This window comes from Babylonia areolata, chromosome 21, assembly GCF_041734735.1.
Source record: "Babylonia areolata isolate BAREFJ2019XMU chromosome 21, ASM4173473v1, whole genome shotgun sequence".
NCBI classification, from domain to species: domain Eukaryota; kingdom Metazoa; phylum Mollusca; class Gastropoda; order Neogastropoda; family Buccinidae; genus Babylonia; species Babylonia areolata.
In genome coordinates, this window is record NC_134896.1 from 55,849,367 (window position 1) to 55,866,962 (window position 17,596).

The 17,596-nt window shown below is 44.2% G+C and overlaps 1 protein-coding gene across 1 annotated transcript; it reads right to left on the reverse strand.

Moving 5' to 3' along the window:
- Nucleotides 1-2,263: 2,263 nt before the first annotated feature.
- LOC143296274 (glutamate receptor ionotropic, kainate 4-like) lies at nucleotides 2,264-15,316 on the reverse strand. Its single transcript, XM_076608115.1, has 9 exons — nucleotides 15,224-15,316; nucleotides 12,315-12,470; nucleotides 11,179-11,279; nucleotides 9,594-9,684; nucleotides 9,183-9,269; nucleotides 8,549-8,807; nucleotides 7,043-7,260; nucleotides 4,950-5,218; nucleotides 2,264-3,900 (listed from the first exon to the last, which is right to left on the reverse strand). Exons 2-9 carry the CDS (start codon nucleotides 12,468-12,470, stop codon nucleotides 3,648-3,650), a joined length of 1,434 nt encoding a protein of 477 aa, XP_076464230.1. The 5' UTR covers nucleotides 15,224-15,316; the 3' UTR covers nucleotides 2,264-3,647.
- Between the last annotated feature and the right edge of the window lie 2,280 nt (nucleotides 15,317-17,596).

Here is a 17,596-nt window from a genome sequence, read left to right on the forward strand (position 1 = left end):
GTTGTTGATGACAGAACCAGAACCAGAACCATGTTGTATTAAACGGTCAGCAAATATTTGCTTTACGCAGTAGGCTATTATGCAAGTTGATAACCTCCATATGCTTTTGACATATAGGTCTAGATATTACAGTATATGCTTCTAGCCAGTGCCCTATTCTTCTTCTTCTTCTGCGTTCGTGGGCTGCAACTCCCACGTTTACTCGTATGTACACGAGTGGGCTTTTACGTGTATGACCGTTTTTACCCCGCCGTGTAGGCAGCCATACTCCGTTTTCGGGGGTAGTGCCCTATTGTTGATCGGGTCTTCACTGACAGTTTCCTAATATGTTACAGTATGCTCTTACAGCTTTTTCTCTTCCTCTGTCTCTCTCACATACAAACCTACCTGTCCCCCAAAAGCTTACATAAGAACCCCTTGTCACCGTGCACACACGGCTTGTCCTCTTCAGTCCAGACTAGGAAAGGCCAGTGACCACCAAAGGTTTCAGTTCTTTTTGCTGTACTCTGAAGTTGTCTGCTGAGTCCACTGTTCACTGGACTGACGGCCAGCACTGAGTGTGAATGAACTGACGTGTGCATATGTGAGTGGAATTACGGTCCTGCCTGCCACGCGCTCTCCGGGTGTGGGGATTAGGGGGATTTCGAGGATTAGCAGCCTACAGACCGTTGCCAGCACTGAGGATACTGTTTGTAATCGGATGGACCGCTGCTGTCGGTGTGCTGCACCACTCTTCTTGAAATCAGCGCGCGCGCGCGTGTTGTGTGTCTGTGACGGTGTGTGTGTGTTGTTGTCAGTTCGTTGTTATGTGGTATGTTGTGTTGTGCTGTGTGTCATAGCGTGTGTGTGTGTGCGTGTTGTGGTGTGGTGTGTAAGTTGTTGTCAGTTCAACGGTTGTTGTTTGTGTATGTTGTTTTGTGCTGCGTGTCATAGCGCGCGCACCTGCCAGTGCGCGCGCGTGTGTGTTGTGGTGTTGTCAGTTCAAGTTGTTGTTGTGTGTATGTTGTGCTGTGTGCTAGTTGCGCGCGCGCGCGTGTGTGTGCAGTGTGTGTGGAGACAGGAGTCAGTGGTGTCAGGTTCACTGTGGCCAGACGGTTATTTCTAGAAAAGCTCAGCCGGACCAAACTGAGCACCCTTGTCATGTCAAGTTTAAAGTCAGTACAACATAAGTGGTTCTCTCCCTCAGTCAGTGTCAGAGGATTCAAACGGCTCCCCGGTATTTGCCGGCTGTCTTCAGAAGATTCACTGAACCTTCCTTTCTTCCACCCGCTTTTGTTTTTTTTTATCTGTGTTTATGTGTGGTGTACAACCCAACTCTTTATACCTGGCACGTGTTACACATCACTCACACATCATACAAGAAACCACACAACGCTACACCACTGACACTGACACACGCACACAGGTTCACCGAGACACACACGGAGCTACACACACACGTACACTGTCTCTCTCTCTCTGGCACGTGCCATACGTGCGTGACATTGCTTTCCCCTTCCTTCCGCCTTCCATTCTTTCCTCCAGTGCCGTTCAGTCTGTGCCAGCACATCAGTGGGAGGCCTGTCTTTCCTGCCTCCAGACCTGCGTGTACTACTCGCCCGGGCAAAACACTCTCACAATGGTAGAAAACAAACTCAGCACTTGTCCGCTATTCTTATCGATGTAGCGGCCGTGCGATATGTATTACCGTCTCTAGATCCGCGACTGTTCAGTTAGTATTATTGTTAGTGGTAGTAGAAGTAGCAGCAACAACAACACTCGCAGCAGCAGCAGCAGCAGCAGCAACAGCAGTAGTAGTAGTAGTGTCATTATCACCATCATCTTCAACATCACAAGGCCGCGATACAGCACTGAATTGCGCCGGGTAATCGTTCAAGTAATTTTAACTGAACATTTTTTCAATGATCCGGTATGATATACATTATTTTGGCATTTTCGTTTAGTGAAAATGGAACAAGACATATCTAGTGAGATTTTACTGAAATCTATACGACTCCACCCCCCCACCACCTCCCAGACATTTTGCATTCATCAGAAATCGTCAAATCCTAAAAATCCTCAACATACTCTGGGGGTGGGGAGGAGAATGGGGGGCCCGGGGAGGGATGGGGTGGGGGGGGGGGGGGGGGATATGTGTGTGCACGCTCATGTGCTTGCTTATAGTGTATTCCCGGGTAGAAAGAACTTGATGCTTGTCACACAGTATCCAGAACAACCAAACCACTGATGCCACAGCACTCTGTCCTGCTCCAAACACCGACTGCACAACAACAACAAAAATAATGGTCCAATAAACGCCTCAGTTCCATTCAGTTCATTCCTTCTGGGATGAAATGGCGATACATACAGCCTCAGGTGTGTTTCAGCTTTGGATTAGCAACAAAGTGCAGCAAAATGTCAACGTGACAATGGGCCTGCTGATTCGACAAGGTGATTAAGTCACTGCAAAAGCCAGTTTAACCTTCCGTTAGCCCTGTAATTCTTTCTGTTTGCAATCTGCAGCATGTCCATGAGATTATTTACGCACAATCAGACGGCACTATGGATCAGAGTGGGTCAGAAACTCAGTGTTGTTCTGGATTTCATTGTCACAGTGGAACTAACTTGACGTGGAAACAGCGGGCGCCACAGAGAATCTTGATGCTTGAAAATCAGTGTGAACAGAAACAGATTAAGACACTCGTATGTTAAAGCCAGCAGTTTACACATGCTGAAATGGGAGTTTAATCACTTAAAGTTCTGTTCAGCCACGGGGTAGTAATGATCAACTGGATCATCCTCTCAAACCGGATCCCGGGACATACAGGCATACTTGCCGCACACACTGACCTGCGACAAGAACGCACGCACACTCTCATGTACTAACACACACACACAAACGTACACGCGCTACACGCACACATTGAAACACACACACACTCTCACGCACACATACACACACAGGAAATCACACATACACACATACGCGCGCGCCCGTCACGCACGAACACACACATCACGTGTGTGTGTGTGTGTGTGTGCGTGCGTGTGTACGTGTGTGTGTGAGTGTGTGTTTGTGTACGTGTGTGTGTGTGTTAGTGTGTACGTGTGTGTGTGCGCGTGTGTGTGCGTGTGCGCGTGTGTGTGTGCGTGTGTGTGTGTGTGTGAAGTGTCACTGCCCAACAAAACATACTTTGTCTATGTCTCAGATTTTTTTTCATTTCTTTTTTGTTTTCTTTTCTTTTTTTGTTGCTGCCCCGTCATTTGCACCGTTTCAGTGGCATTACTCTCAGGTCGCTCTTTCCCAGCCCCCCCGGCTTACGGCACTGCCGCACTAAGGTTTGTCAGTCTGTCACAGTCCCGGCGTCGACAGTCCACAGCGTGGCCAGGGAACCATCGATGTTAGGTCAACATGAAGCCACACACCAGAGGAGACCCTGCAGTATGTCTCAGAAAATATAATAAACTTTTTTAAGGGCAGAAAGAAAAACCCAACAACAAAAAAACCAAAACCACCACCAAAAACATTACAACACTGTGGTTGATCATCATGACTCAGTCGTAAGTTAGCACTGCTGACGCCAGGTTTACCATCTCCACCCCAGCCACCGCTACACCTTTCACTAGTACCGCTGCAGACCCGGCCAGGACAGTCAAGTCAATGCCGGTCACAGTGCCAGCAGTGGGCGGGACCTGGCCAACAGGCACTCCCCCAGCAGCAGCAGGGTGGCCAGCCCGAGACCAGAGGCGGCCAGGAGGAAGGCGGTGAGCAGCAAGTCCAGGGACACGGATCTCACGAGGGGGTCCTTCCTCGCTCCCCCTCCTCCCCCACCCCCTCCTCCTCCCTGGCAGAGTGACGGTCCGCCCAGCCACTTCCTCTTCAGGTGCTCCAGCAGTCCCTGCTCTTTGGCCCTCGTCAGACTGCTCAGTTCAAAAAACAACAACCACGATTTAAAAAATACAAGTTTTAGAGGCACGCATCAGTGTACACACACGGACCAAGTATTGTTCTAATGTCAAGTGCATATGCTTTAGTAACTTGACAATTGAGCATTTAATTTTTGAGTGTAGCTTGATGAAGCCTTATGTACACGAAAGTGTGTCTTCACAAGTGACTGAGAACGTTGATGTTTTTGACTTTTTGCATTCATTATCAGTTGTTTCGCTTGTCAGTTTAACGACTTCTCTTTTACGAAGTCCTTTAAGTAATTTCCTGTAATTGTATTTAGAAATTTTTTTTATTTTTTTTCTTCTTCAAATTTCACCCACATTTCACCCTCATTTGCCCAGTTTCCCCCAACCCTCCATTCATTCACATCTCCCACCCCTTCTAACTGATAATACTCAAATGTATTCATAAATACTTTAACAAAATGTCTTCAATCACCGATATGTGTGACGGGACATGCAACAAAATCCCTCCACGCACATGCAGACACGCATACAGACACAAGCGCATGCGCACACGTGCAAGCGTCGCCGCACACACTGACACACGCATGCACTCACACACAGACATGTGAGAGTGCCGCGCACACACACACTCACACACACTCACATGGTGATACTGGGTGTGATGTGTGTGTGTTTCTCGGTGAAGGTGGGACATTTTTCAGGGTTAAGGAAGAAAAAAAAACCAGGAGATGAAGAAAAGAGAGACACAGACAGACAGAGAGACAAAGACACAGACAGCGAGAGATCAAGGAACAGAGACAGACAGACAGAGATATGAGAGATAGAGAAAGCGAACTGAACTGAAACGGAGACTATGGATGAGTGTGTGTGTGTGTGTGTGTGTGTGTGTGTGTGTTTTGTATGTGGTGTGTGTGTGTTTTTTTTGTGTGTGTGTGTTGTGTGTGTGTGTGTGTGTTGTGTTTGTTGTGTGTTGTGTCTGTGTGTGTGTATGTGTGTGTGTGTGTGTGTGTGTGTGTGTGGAGGCGGACGAGGAGAGGGAGGGTTACTCCACTCACATGACGTCGAACACAGCAGTATAGGGCGATCCCTTCTGCAGGTGAATGGCCAGCATGTCCTGGAAGAGGCGCTCTGGAACCACGGTCAGCTGACAGTGCTGATGCTTGAGGATGCTGTAGAAGCTGTGAGGCGCCACGAACACGTAGCTCTCCGTCAGCACCTTGTGCACGATCACGTTCTCAAAGTCCGGGGACATGACGTCTGGGTCCTCGTCTGCGAACTGCAGCATCTTCTGGTAGTACTGCTGGTACTCCGGTATGGAGGAGTTCTGCAACACAATCAGAATCAGAATCAGAATAACTTTATTATCTCAGCAGTTCTGCAATACAATCAGAATCAGAGTAACTTTATTATCTCAGTAGTTCTGCAACACAATCGGAATCAGAATCAGAATAACTTTATTATCTCAGCAGTTCTGCAATACAATCAGAATCAGAGTAACTTTATTATCTCAGTAGTTCTGCAATACAATCAGAATAACTTTATTATCTCAGTAGTTCTGCAACATAATCAGAATCAGAATCACTTTATTATCTCAGTAGTTCTGCAATACAATCAGAATCAGAATAATGTTATTATCTCAGTTGTTCTGCAATACAATCAGAATCAGAATAACTTTATTATCTCAGTAGTTCTGCAATACAATCAGAATCAGAATCAAAATAACTTATTATCTCAGTAGTTCCGCAATACAATCAGAATCAGAATAACTTTATTATCTCAGTAGTTCTGCAACACAATCAGAATCAGAATCATAATAACTTATTATCTCAGTAGTTCCACAATACAATCAGAATCAGAATAACTTTATTATCTCAGTAGTTCTGCAACACAATCAGAATCAGAATAACTTATTATCTCAGTAGTTCTGCAATACAATCAGAATCAGAATCAAAATAACTTTATTATCTCAGTAGTTCCGCAATACAATCAGAATCAGAATAACTTTATTATCTCAGTGGTTCTGCAACATAATCAGAATCAGAATCACTTTATTATCTCAGTAGTTCTGCAATACAATCAGAATCAGAATAATGTTATTATCTCAGTTGTTCTGCAATACAATCAGAATCAGAATAACTTTATTATCTCAGTAGTTCTGCAATACAATCAGAATCAGAATCAGAATAACTTATTATCTCAGTAGTTCTGCAATACAATCAGAATCAGAATAACTTTATTATCTCAGTAGTTCTGCAACACAATCAGAATCAGAATCATAATAACTTATTATCTCAGTAGTTCCACAATACAATCAGAATCAGAATAACTTTATTATCTCAGTAGTTCTGCAACACAATCAGAATCAGAATAACTTATTATCTCAGTAGTTCTGCAATACAATCAGAATCAGAATCAGGTTATTATCTCAGTAGTTCTGCAATACAATCAGAATCAGAATAACTTATTATCTCAGTAGTTCCGCAATACAATCAGAATCAGAATAACTTTATTATCTCAGTAGTTCCGCAATACAATCAGAATCATGTTATTATCTCAGTAGTTCTGCAATACAATCAGAATCAGAATCACTTTATTATCTCAGTAGTTCTGCAACACAATCAGAATCAGAATAACTTTATTATCTCAGTAGTTCTGCAATACAATCAGAATCTGAATCACTTTATTATCTCAGTAGAGAAATTAAATGTGACAGCGTTTACCACAGCGGCTGCACCTCCGGTCGCCGCGTAGCGCCACACATGATACAGCAGTACAGAACAGCTCACTACAATGCAATGCAATACAGTGCTACACAATGATGTACAGTACAATATAGTGCTGTGCAATGCTGTACACTACAGTACAATACTATACAATGCTGTACACTACAGTACAATGTATTACGTACAATACAATACAATCCAGTGCAGTCCAGTACAGTACAGTATACAGTATGATACCTTGCGATGGGTCACTGAGTTGATAAGCAATGCTTACGACACAACACAGCACAACACAACACAATAACAGAACAGCACAGTACAGACAAACAACCACCACTACCACCACCACCACCACAAACACCCAACAAACAAAAACAAACAGCCGAGTCCCAACAACACCACCACCACCAAAAAAAATCCCTCACAGAAAAGAAAGCCTCCATCATGGTACCCCTGGACAGGCCCCAGGTGTAGTCCGAGCGTGTGAGCAGCTGCGCGAGCGACGAGAAGGGCAGGGGCTGCCGCACCAGCAGGGCGCTCGCCGTCAGCTTGCCCGTGTAGGTGCCTGCCAGCACCAGCGACAGCAGCAGCCACGAGCACAGCACGACACGCCCGCTGCCGGACTTGCCTGGTGCTACCGTGCCTGTCGGGGGTCGGGGCGAGGGGTAAGTGGGTGGGGGGTGGGGGTGGGAAAGAGATATCATCATCATCATCATCATTGTCGTCGTCGTTGTCGTCATCATCAGCATCGTAGATGTCATCATCATCGTCATCACCATCATCATCATCATTGTCGTCGTCGTCATCATCAGCATCGTAGATGTCATCATCATCGTCATCGTCATCATCGTCGTCGTCGTCATCAGGAAGAAATGGGACATCGTCATCATCAGCATCGTTGTAGTCGTCGTCATCACACTCCCGAGGCAACCGCCATGCCTGTCATGGAGAAAAGCAACATCATCATCGTTGTCGTCATCATCGTCGTCGTCGTCTTCATCATTATCGCCGCCTCCGCCGTCATCATCACTGTCGTTTTTATCATTATTGTCGTTGTCGTCGTCATCATCATCGTCGTCATAATCATCGTCGTCATCATCATCATCGTCGTCGTTGTCATCATCATCATCACCATCATCGTCGTCGTCTTCATCATTATCGCCGCCGTCATCATCATTGTCGTTATTATTGTCGTTGTCGTCGTCATCATCATCGTCGTCATCATCACCATCATCGTCGTCATCATCATCATCATTATCATCGTTGTCATCACTGTCACCATCGTCGTCGCTGTCACCATCATCGTCAGTTGTCATCATCATCACCACAGCAAGGACAGCACCACCCGCCCGCTGCCCGACTCTCCCCGCGGGCAGCCACACTGAGGGCAAAGGGAACACCGTAACAACAGCAGCAGCAACAACACTGAGAATGCTAACTTGTGATTCCACTAATAAGAAAGCATAGTTCCTCCAGCGCTAAATTATGTACAGAGACAAACCAGACTTCTGCCATGTGTTTCACTGACGCCAGTCATTCACACACATGCATAACTGTCAGTAATTCTGGGGAAGGAAGACAATGCATGGTTATATATATTCACGTGACCAAAAAGCTAAGAGACAGTGAAGGCCGGTAAGAGGGAGAGGGAAAGGGAGCTTTTTTTCTCTTTTTTTTTTCTGCCAGAGACTTGAAAGAGCTGACTGAAGAAATCTAATTCTGACGAAACAAAAGAGGAGTGTCCGTTACTCACACACACAAACACAGTCCGCGGTTCTAGCCAGGCAGGCAGCCCGTTGTGGAAATGACTCCCTGTTTGTAAACCGCTTAAAGCACCGTGTCTCTGATCGAGGACAGACGCTCAGTTATTTATACAAACACATATCAACTGATTGATGGATACTATTCATATCGACAGAAATTTTCTTCACCTCTGCCCATCAAGCCGCCGAACAAGGCCATCACCGTGTCGGCAACATCAAAGCAGTAGTTGGATGATCCCATTTTCCGGCCCTCCGCCACCACCCCGCCGTGTGGGAGCTTGCGGTCCCAGCCGTCCAGCCAGAGGAAGAGGGCTGTCGTCACCACTAGACCACCGGCCAGCGCCGCGTAGACGAGCCAGTGGAAGGGGAGGAGGAGGAAAGACCAGACGGCACGGACTGGGTCTGGGCGAGTCGCCATCAGGGTCACCTGGTTGATTAGCAATAATTCTGTTGGCTTTAATTAACTGATTGATTAATTATAATGACATTGTGAATGTATACTTGGCGCTTTACACACACAAAAACAACAACAAAAAAGCAAAAAAACAAAACAAAACAAAAACCAGGTAGACAGACAGACACACAAACTCACACCCACATGCACCCACACACACACTCTCTCTCAAACACCCACCAACCCACTCACACACACACATCCACACACCGATACACATACAACCACTTACATGCACACTCACTCACCTACCACCCACCCTCTCACCCACATCCACACCCTCCACTAACACACGCACACACACACACACACACAGACGCACGCACTCACACACACACATGCACACACCTCATCATAGAAGAAGCCAGTGGTGTGGTCAGTCACAGTGGCGCGGTCAGCCGTGACAGACAGTCCGGCCAGGACAAAGTCCGCCTCCTGCACATACAACACGGAGTGTCCACTGTACATTGTAGAGAGGACACAAGACAAGGCAAGGAAATGCAAGACAAGGTATTGCAAGGTGAGGTGAGGCAAGGCATGGTAAGGCAAGCCAGGGCGAGGTTAAACAAGGCAGGGCAAGGCAAGGCAAGGCACGGCAGGGCAGGGCAGGGCAGGGCAGGGCAGGGCAGGGCAGGGCAGGGCAGGGCAGGGCAGGGCAAGGCAAGGCAGGGCAGGGCAAGGCAAGGCAGGGCTGGGAAGGGCAGGGCCAGTCATCCCCCCCCCCCTCCACACACACACACACACACCTGCACTATATACCTTTCTGTGCAGCATGCCAGTCATTCCAGCCCAGGTCCCGTTGGGAAGCTGAATTCCCATAAGTCCATCAGGTGGCTCTGTGATCGTGCAGCTGGTGGAACACACATCCGACCTGCTTTCTTGTTTCACATGCTGAACATCTCATGGCAATCATAGATTTACTACCCTCTAGATCTAATCTCCAAACATAATGCAAGCTGTAACGTGCTCTCCATTTGAATCTCGTATATATATATATATATATATATATATATATATATATATATATATATATATCTGTTGCATTTCTTGATTTAATCAACTGACATGGCCTCTTTTAATTGTTCTCCCTTACCTATGCATATATTTGTGTGGGGATGTTTGAGTGAATGTTTTTAGTGCTATTGTAAAGCGCATAGAGCTTCAAGAATATGCGCTATAGCAAGAAGTCTTAATAAATAAATAGGCAGGCAGTCTTAATAAATAAATAGAGGCAGGCAGACAGACAGACAGAGAGTTTTTCGTATACTCTGTCGTAAAATAGTAAAACAACACACTTAATTGCACACTTAAATACAGAAAAAAGAAAGAAAAAATGATGGCGCAGTGCTGTGTTGACGCGCTCTCCCCGAGAAGAGCAGCCTGAATTTCACACAGATATTAATCTGTTGTGACAAAAAAGTAACACAACGGAATACAATAAAAATGTAGTGTCAGTTTCTTTTGAGAAAGAAATGGAACTAGCTCCACCATGAACATTACAAAATGAAGAAAAATCATATTATTTTAGATCTGGAAACGAAACGTGTTGCAGCGAAAATTCATCTGCATTTCGTGCATGAAATATGATCATGTGTTTTTGGTCAAACGCGGGTGCGGCCTCTTTCTCTCCTTTTTAACATCGGAACATTACGAGTTCATAGTAAATTTCTTTTTTCTTTAATCCTAAATTCGGGGACCTATTCTAAAGGCAATTTTTGTTCATAGGTAAAGCGATATTACGAATAATAAATGCTGCGATTTATTTGTAGTGGTTTTCTTAATTCTATTTTGAGAGTTTTTATACTTAATCGTGGAATAGGCTAGATTAAGTCGTAACACTTATAATGTTCAACCATCTTGCCGAGCTCACAAAATCGTATGCAAAGACGCGTTTGTTCAGTCTGCACCAATCAGACAGCCGCTTTTTTCCCCGATTACACTTGTATGTAAGTTCGTGGCTAGGCCTCCGTCACCCCCACCCATACCAATACAAATGCAAACAAAAAAATGGCGGTTCTGTCAACAGGATCGAGTCGGTTCGCGTTCACGATATGCCAACTCGTAATCAGATGAGTGGATTAGCCTACACGATACAAACAATTTCTCACATGCCATATTGTAAAATGTACATAACTTTTCGTTCAAATAGATCCCAGAATTTAGATACAAAAACAGGAAGTTTAACCCTGCTATATAAATTGTGTGTGTGACAGACTCATGGGTATGCGCGCGCAGACACACACACACTGGCACACACACACACACATAAACACGCGCGCGCGCGCGCACTGACATTACACGTCTAACATCACTGGGAATGACTAACGTTAAACAGAGAACTCACGTGAAGTTCAGGCCGGATACCAGAATGTCCAGGATGTCAATGCACAGTCCTGTGTACCACGTGGCACTCTCGTTCTGATGACGTATGACGAATGGTTCCCACTGTCGATTCAATACAAAACTGATTTTGTATATTGATAAAGATTGTATTTTTTCAACTTTGGTTTTGCACTGTTTTTGTCTTATTATGGATCTGTCAATAATGATCCCTCCCGCTCACAACTTGTTTTTCCCAATAAGTGACCTGTTCATTTATGAATAACAAATTCCCGGGTAAGACTGACGGACTACTTGATGGTAACAATTGGGTGGAACGAGGAAAACTCGGTGGAGGAAATTGAAGTGCCCTCTCCAAGGTCAAAAGACCAAGCCGAAACGGGGCCTTGAACCCTGGTCCCTGGTGAACACTGGATCAAAAGTCAAGTTCTGTGATTGACTGGCCAATTTTGCCACGGGGCCATACGAGTCAATACACCATTGACATCTAAAGACCGGGCTCCACAGCAAAACCATCTTTCTTCACGAGTTCGGCAACGGAAATGAATATCGTATCACTAACTTGAAGTTTAACAGTACCGTGCTTATAGCCTGTATTTCCTCCAGCTCCAACAATTTTGAAGTATTTGCTTGTGTTGGTCTATTCTGCGATGAATTGTGTTTACGAAGTAAGCACTAATTTCGAGAGTTTTCAAATCTGTTCTCACCTGCACAGGTCATTGCAAATATATTTCAAAGTAAACAAATTGCCGCATTGAGAAAGAAAGAAAAGAAAAGAAAAAACAAAACAAACACAAAAAAAAGTAAACCAACAACAACAACAACAACAACAACAAAAAAACCAGAAGAAAAGACCGAAGACAGATTAAAATATTACAGATTAAAATATCCACATTAAACATAGAATTTCGTATTGAAAAAAAAGAAAAAGAAAAAAGAAAAGGTAAAAAATTAGAAAAAGAGAGACTGATAAAAGCACTGCACTATATTTTAAACATCAGATGGCATAGTAATGAAGCCTTTAAAATAACAATAAATCAGCCGGTAATTCATGTTACAAGCTCGTTTGATAAACAGTTAAACAAAACAAAATGGAAACACCACCAGCAACAAACAAACTATATAATCATTTGTACTTACCACGGACGTGACCATTCTCAATGTTCGCCCAGCCAAATCCAAGCTGTCTGAAAACTTTCCAGAGTTTCCAGTGAGGGAAGACATTGTGGAGTGCTCGCAATTCGATATACACCCTCTGGTAGAGGCATCGGCAGTTGTCAAGCTTTGATCTGACATCTGTAAGAAAACAAACAATGATGCTTCAACACCACACACACGCACACACGCGCGCGCGCACACACACACACACACGCACGCACACACACATATGCACGGTGGGGGGGGGGGGGGGGGAGATAGAGTTATACACACAAAAAATAAAACAAGAAAAAAGAAGCAGTAGATTGACGTAAAGGAGTAGGAGGAGAATATGATGAAGAAAATGAAGAAGAAGAAGATACCGATAAATATGGAAGAGCAGGAAGAGAAGAAGAAGATGGAAGAGGAGGAAGAAGAGGAGGAGAAGGAGAGGAAGAAAAAAAGCCAGTCAAATATCATCATCGTAGATGAACACACTATAAATGAATAAACAAACGAGAGGAAGAAACGTGTAATAATGCAGTGGGTGACTCACAACCTCTTGGAACAAGAGCACTCGTGACAATCACCTCCCTCAACATGACAAGGCACAACAAATTGGCTTGACAGGCTCACAATTACACCATTAGTTTTTACCCCACCCCTCCCTCCCTCCCTTCCCTCTTGCTAGCGTCCCCCGAAGAGCTTCCGAGAGAGGCTTGTTATTGCATCCATCTCTGTCACTTCAGTCAGTGATCTGCGATGTTCGGCAGGGAAGCATTAACAACACCTGCCCTTCAGTCAACAAAACCCGAAACTGATCACCCCGCGCACGTGAAGCACGAATCGATACATGGCCGCCTATCAGTGCAGCTCCCTGGCTACATAATAATAAGTCACAAATGGTCGTAGCGAGCACAACCATGCATCCGTCCTCCAACACGACCTTTATGTCTTTTCGTGTTGTGTTCACTCGCCTTCATATGTCTGACAACTGACAAAAAAGTCACCAGACGAAATTTAACTCATGAAAATTGATTGAACGACACTTGCACTATTGAACTTTTTTTTTCTTTTCTTTATTAATGTGTCAGGTAGTGACCTTGACCTTTGGCTTCTTGCCTCAATTCGGTATCATGGCAACGGGGGAACGAGTACAACACGCGGTTTGAAAAAATACCAATAGTCATTGTTAATGTTCACCATACACATACAATTGGCTAACTGAGCCTGAGCCTGGGTAACACACCCAATCATTCTAAAATATGTGGTCTTTTGTCTTTCTTTTTTTCGTGAAGCGTCTGCAGGTGATTAGGTCAAATAGAGGGTTACTGCAGGGCGTAGGAGGTCACGGACCGCGGTCCAGCAGTGGAGAGGGTAGCCACACTGAGGGTAACGGGAGTAGGAGCATGTAAGAGGGGGATAGTAGGAAGCGGGTGAGGGGAGTAGGGGGGATAGGAGAGTAGAACTCGGCTAGGAAATGGGGGGGGGGGGGGGGCGTGGGGGGGAGGGGGGAGGATGGGAGAGTAGGACGACTGGCGCGGCACTGAACACTGGCATATTTTGTCATTGGCTGTACAAATCAGAACAATAATGGTGAAAACAATGGAACACGAAATCGGACAGGGGAAAAAAACAAAACAAAACGAGAGAGAGAGAGAGGGAGAGACTCAGAGAGAGAGAGAGAGAGAGAGAGAGGGAGAGAGAGAGAATCTGACAGAGGAGGGGAGAGAGACAGAGAAACAGAAAATGAGACAGATAGATAGATAGAGAGAGGGGGGGGGGGGGAGAGCAGAAAGACAGAGAAAGAAAATGAGATAGACACACACACACACACAAACATAGAGGGTGGACAGAGAAAGAAAATGAGATAGAGACAGAGAGAGAGAGACTGACAAAGAGGGGGGGGGGGGGGGAGAGAGAAAAAAATAAGAGAAAATGAGAGAGAATCTGAGAGAGAGAGAGAATCTCTGAGAGAGAGAGACAGAGAGAGAGAGAGAGAGAGAGAGAGAATCTCTGAGAGAGAAAGAGAGAGAGACACACACAGAGAGAGAGAAAGCGTTCCCCGTATTTATATACACTGAGTCATGATGAGAGCGTCTAAGTCTGTGTAATACGGCCCGTGTAACAACAACTACAATACAAGGCAGTAGCGAGCCCACACAATAGCGGGCCCCAACACACGTCGCGCACTGCTGCTCAGTCAGCTCTGAAGGCGGACGGTTGTAAGAAGTGAACACATCATAACACATTCATCATTCCACAACACATCTTTGATCAAGCAGAAAGCATTATCAGTCACAGCTGTATACATACATGTATATTTGCTTGTTTTTGGATCTTTTTGAGAGGGATTAACGAGCCGAGGGAGGATTGACATGGGGCAGTATCGACATGGGGGAGTATCGGGCTGACCCCCTTGTCAACAAGCGTGCATGCATACATGCATGTGTGTGTGTGTGTGTGTGTGTGTGTGTGAATATTATAACCATCAACAACAACAAAAAAGAATATATTCATCTTTATTATAGGGTAATGAAAATTTGGTCCCTTCAAGAGTTACTCAGAAACCCCCCCCAAACAAAAATAATCAAAATACAACAACAGAAAGTCAAATTGAAGATGACATGGGCTTTTACATCAACTAAGTGGATCAAGTTAAGATTCATAAGGAATAACTGAAGACAGAGTGTGTATAAAATGAGCAAGCAAACAGTAAACAAATGAATAAATAAGACATTACTTAAGTTTTATATCCAAAAAATCTTCATAATATAAAGTTGCCAGTGAATGAATGAACTAGATAATAATTTGATAATAAATAAATAACAAAAAAAGGAGAGATAATTAGATAAACGAATGAATAAGACTGACATCATTAAAAAAAAAAAAAAAAAAATTCCATTCCTTACCTCTGTGAAATATTTCTGACAACAGTCCCGGAATCAGTGGTCCTTTTCCCTCTCATCAACACTAGTGTGTGAAGGCTTCTGTTACAATCCGTGCATGCCTTTCTCTGCTGCTGAGCTGTCGTCGTGATCACCCATAGCAGAGTTTCCATGCATACAAGGCACCGAATAAATAGTCGTGGGTATTGATCCGCAGCAGGCGGAACAATCACTTGGATGAGCACTAACATGTTTAGATAGCAGAGTATTATCGTGATGATAATTTACAAGGGCAACAACTCTCAGCCAGCTGGACACCAGAGGATTGTGAGGACACTTACTGATAACAAGTGGTGCTCAATACACTAGCTGTATGCATCGTTGTTTGCTGGGGATTAAGCATAATTAATTTTCACCATGCTCCAAGGAAGAAGGTTAGGTGGTAGAATGGTGAAGACACCTGTCTGCCAATACAGTATGAGTCCCAGTCTCACCCTTTCTCCCAAGTTTGACTGGAAAATCAAACTGAGCATCCAGACATTCTAATGTGACGATAAACCCCAAAGTCCTGCGTGAGCATGCACTTCACCCACTGAAAAAGAACCCATGGCAACACAAGTGTTGTCCTTTGTCAAAATTCTGCATGAAAAATCCACTCTCATGGGTAGACAAATATATATATATATATGTGTGTGTGTGTGTGTGTGTGTTTGTGAACTCAAAGACCTGATTGCGCATTGCGTTATGCTGCTGCTCAGACATCAATGGACAGCATGCATGGATTTGTCCGAGTGCAGAGACGCCTCCTTGAAAAACTGAAGCTGACAACAAGGATGGGTTTTAGGTTCCTCAGTGAGCTTGGCTCATCCACTTCACAGATGCGAAAGGTCTATAACATGAAGAAACAGCCCAAAGTCCATTCTTTCAATTCTACACACTTCACAAAAACTTATGGACCACTTCGCAAAAGCAGGTATATTTTCATAAAACAATAGAAAAGAAAAACCGAAATGACAACAACAACAACAACAAAAATGCAGACAGCATATTGTCTATTACTGGCATCTCACTGAATACACAAATGTCTATTTCAGGCACACATGTACCTTGAACAGTTTGGAAAATCGTTGGTTCATCCACGAGATTTACAATCATTTGAGTGGTTTATGAATTATAGCTGTGGTTTCTCATTAAAAAAAAACCCAAAAAAAACCAACCAAACAAAAAAACTTACTGCTTACGAGTGGTGCTCGTTACATTGACTGCATACACTTTTTTGCAGGAAAGTCAGCATCGTTTAATTTTATCACACCCCCAAGAAGAAAATTGTGTAAGTTCAATCTCAAACGGTCCTTCACTTTTTCTGAACCCTGTAGAAGACTGGTTGTCCACTTTCAATTTGTTGGCTTTTTAAATTGATCTGTTTATTTATTTTCACATATTTATTGATGGACACAACAGCCAAACGTTTACAGCATTGGACTTTCAATCTGAGGGCCCTGGGCTCAATCTCAGTGTTGATGCCTAGTTGATTGATTAAGAGTGGAAATTGATCTCACAGGTCAACATAATTATGTATAGACCTGTTAGTGCCTTCACCAAGTTTGGACTTAAAAGATCCTGCATTTACCAGGTTATGGACACAAAGATACGCATGCAAACCCTTGGAAAAAGGAATGTGTGTGTGTGTGCGTGCATGTTTGAAGGTGAATACTGTTATACTGATGTCGTGTATCCCAGTATCCTCAAGTCTTTTTATGCCCTTGTTCTTATGCAAGCGCATGCATGCACGCAAGTGTGTGTGTGTGTGTGTGTGTGTGTGTGTGTGTGTGTGTTTATTGTTGCTCATAGTAAGCCAACCATGTGCCTGGGCTTTTTCAGTGTTCATCCCTCCTTGGCCTGACAGTAAAAACGTGCACTGGAGAATCTGCCAAGATAATAATTAACAGGTACTTATCTTGGTTTCTAAAGAACCCATAGATGTACCTAACCACACAATCAATTCATCATGGAGATAAATCATGTTGCTCACAGCCTATCCGACCATGACTCAGGGCTTTAAAGTTGTCAGCTAAATACATGTAAATGGTGAATGAATCAATTTTTCAGGGAATGCTCTACAGTAAGTCAGTCTTTTAATGAGAGTGTTCGTGCAGTTAAAAAAAAATGACCATGTTTCCTGACAGCCTTTAGTTCGAGCTGTTTTGAAGGGAATGTACTGTAAGCTTGCAACCTGTCACTGGGACTTGATCCTGCATTTTCTCCAATGAGGAATGAAGCAAAACATCACTGCAGCTATATAGAGGAACTCTAATCGGTTTACACATCAGGGAGGAAGGTGGCAGAATGATTGAGACTCTTATCTGGCAATACAATGTCTGAGAGGATTTGAGTTTG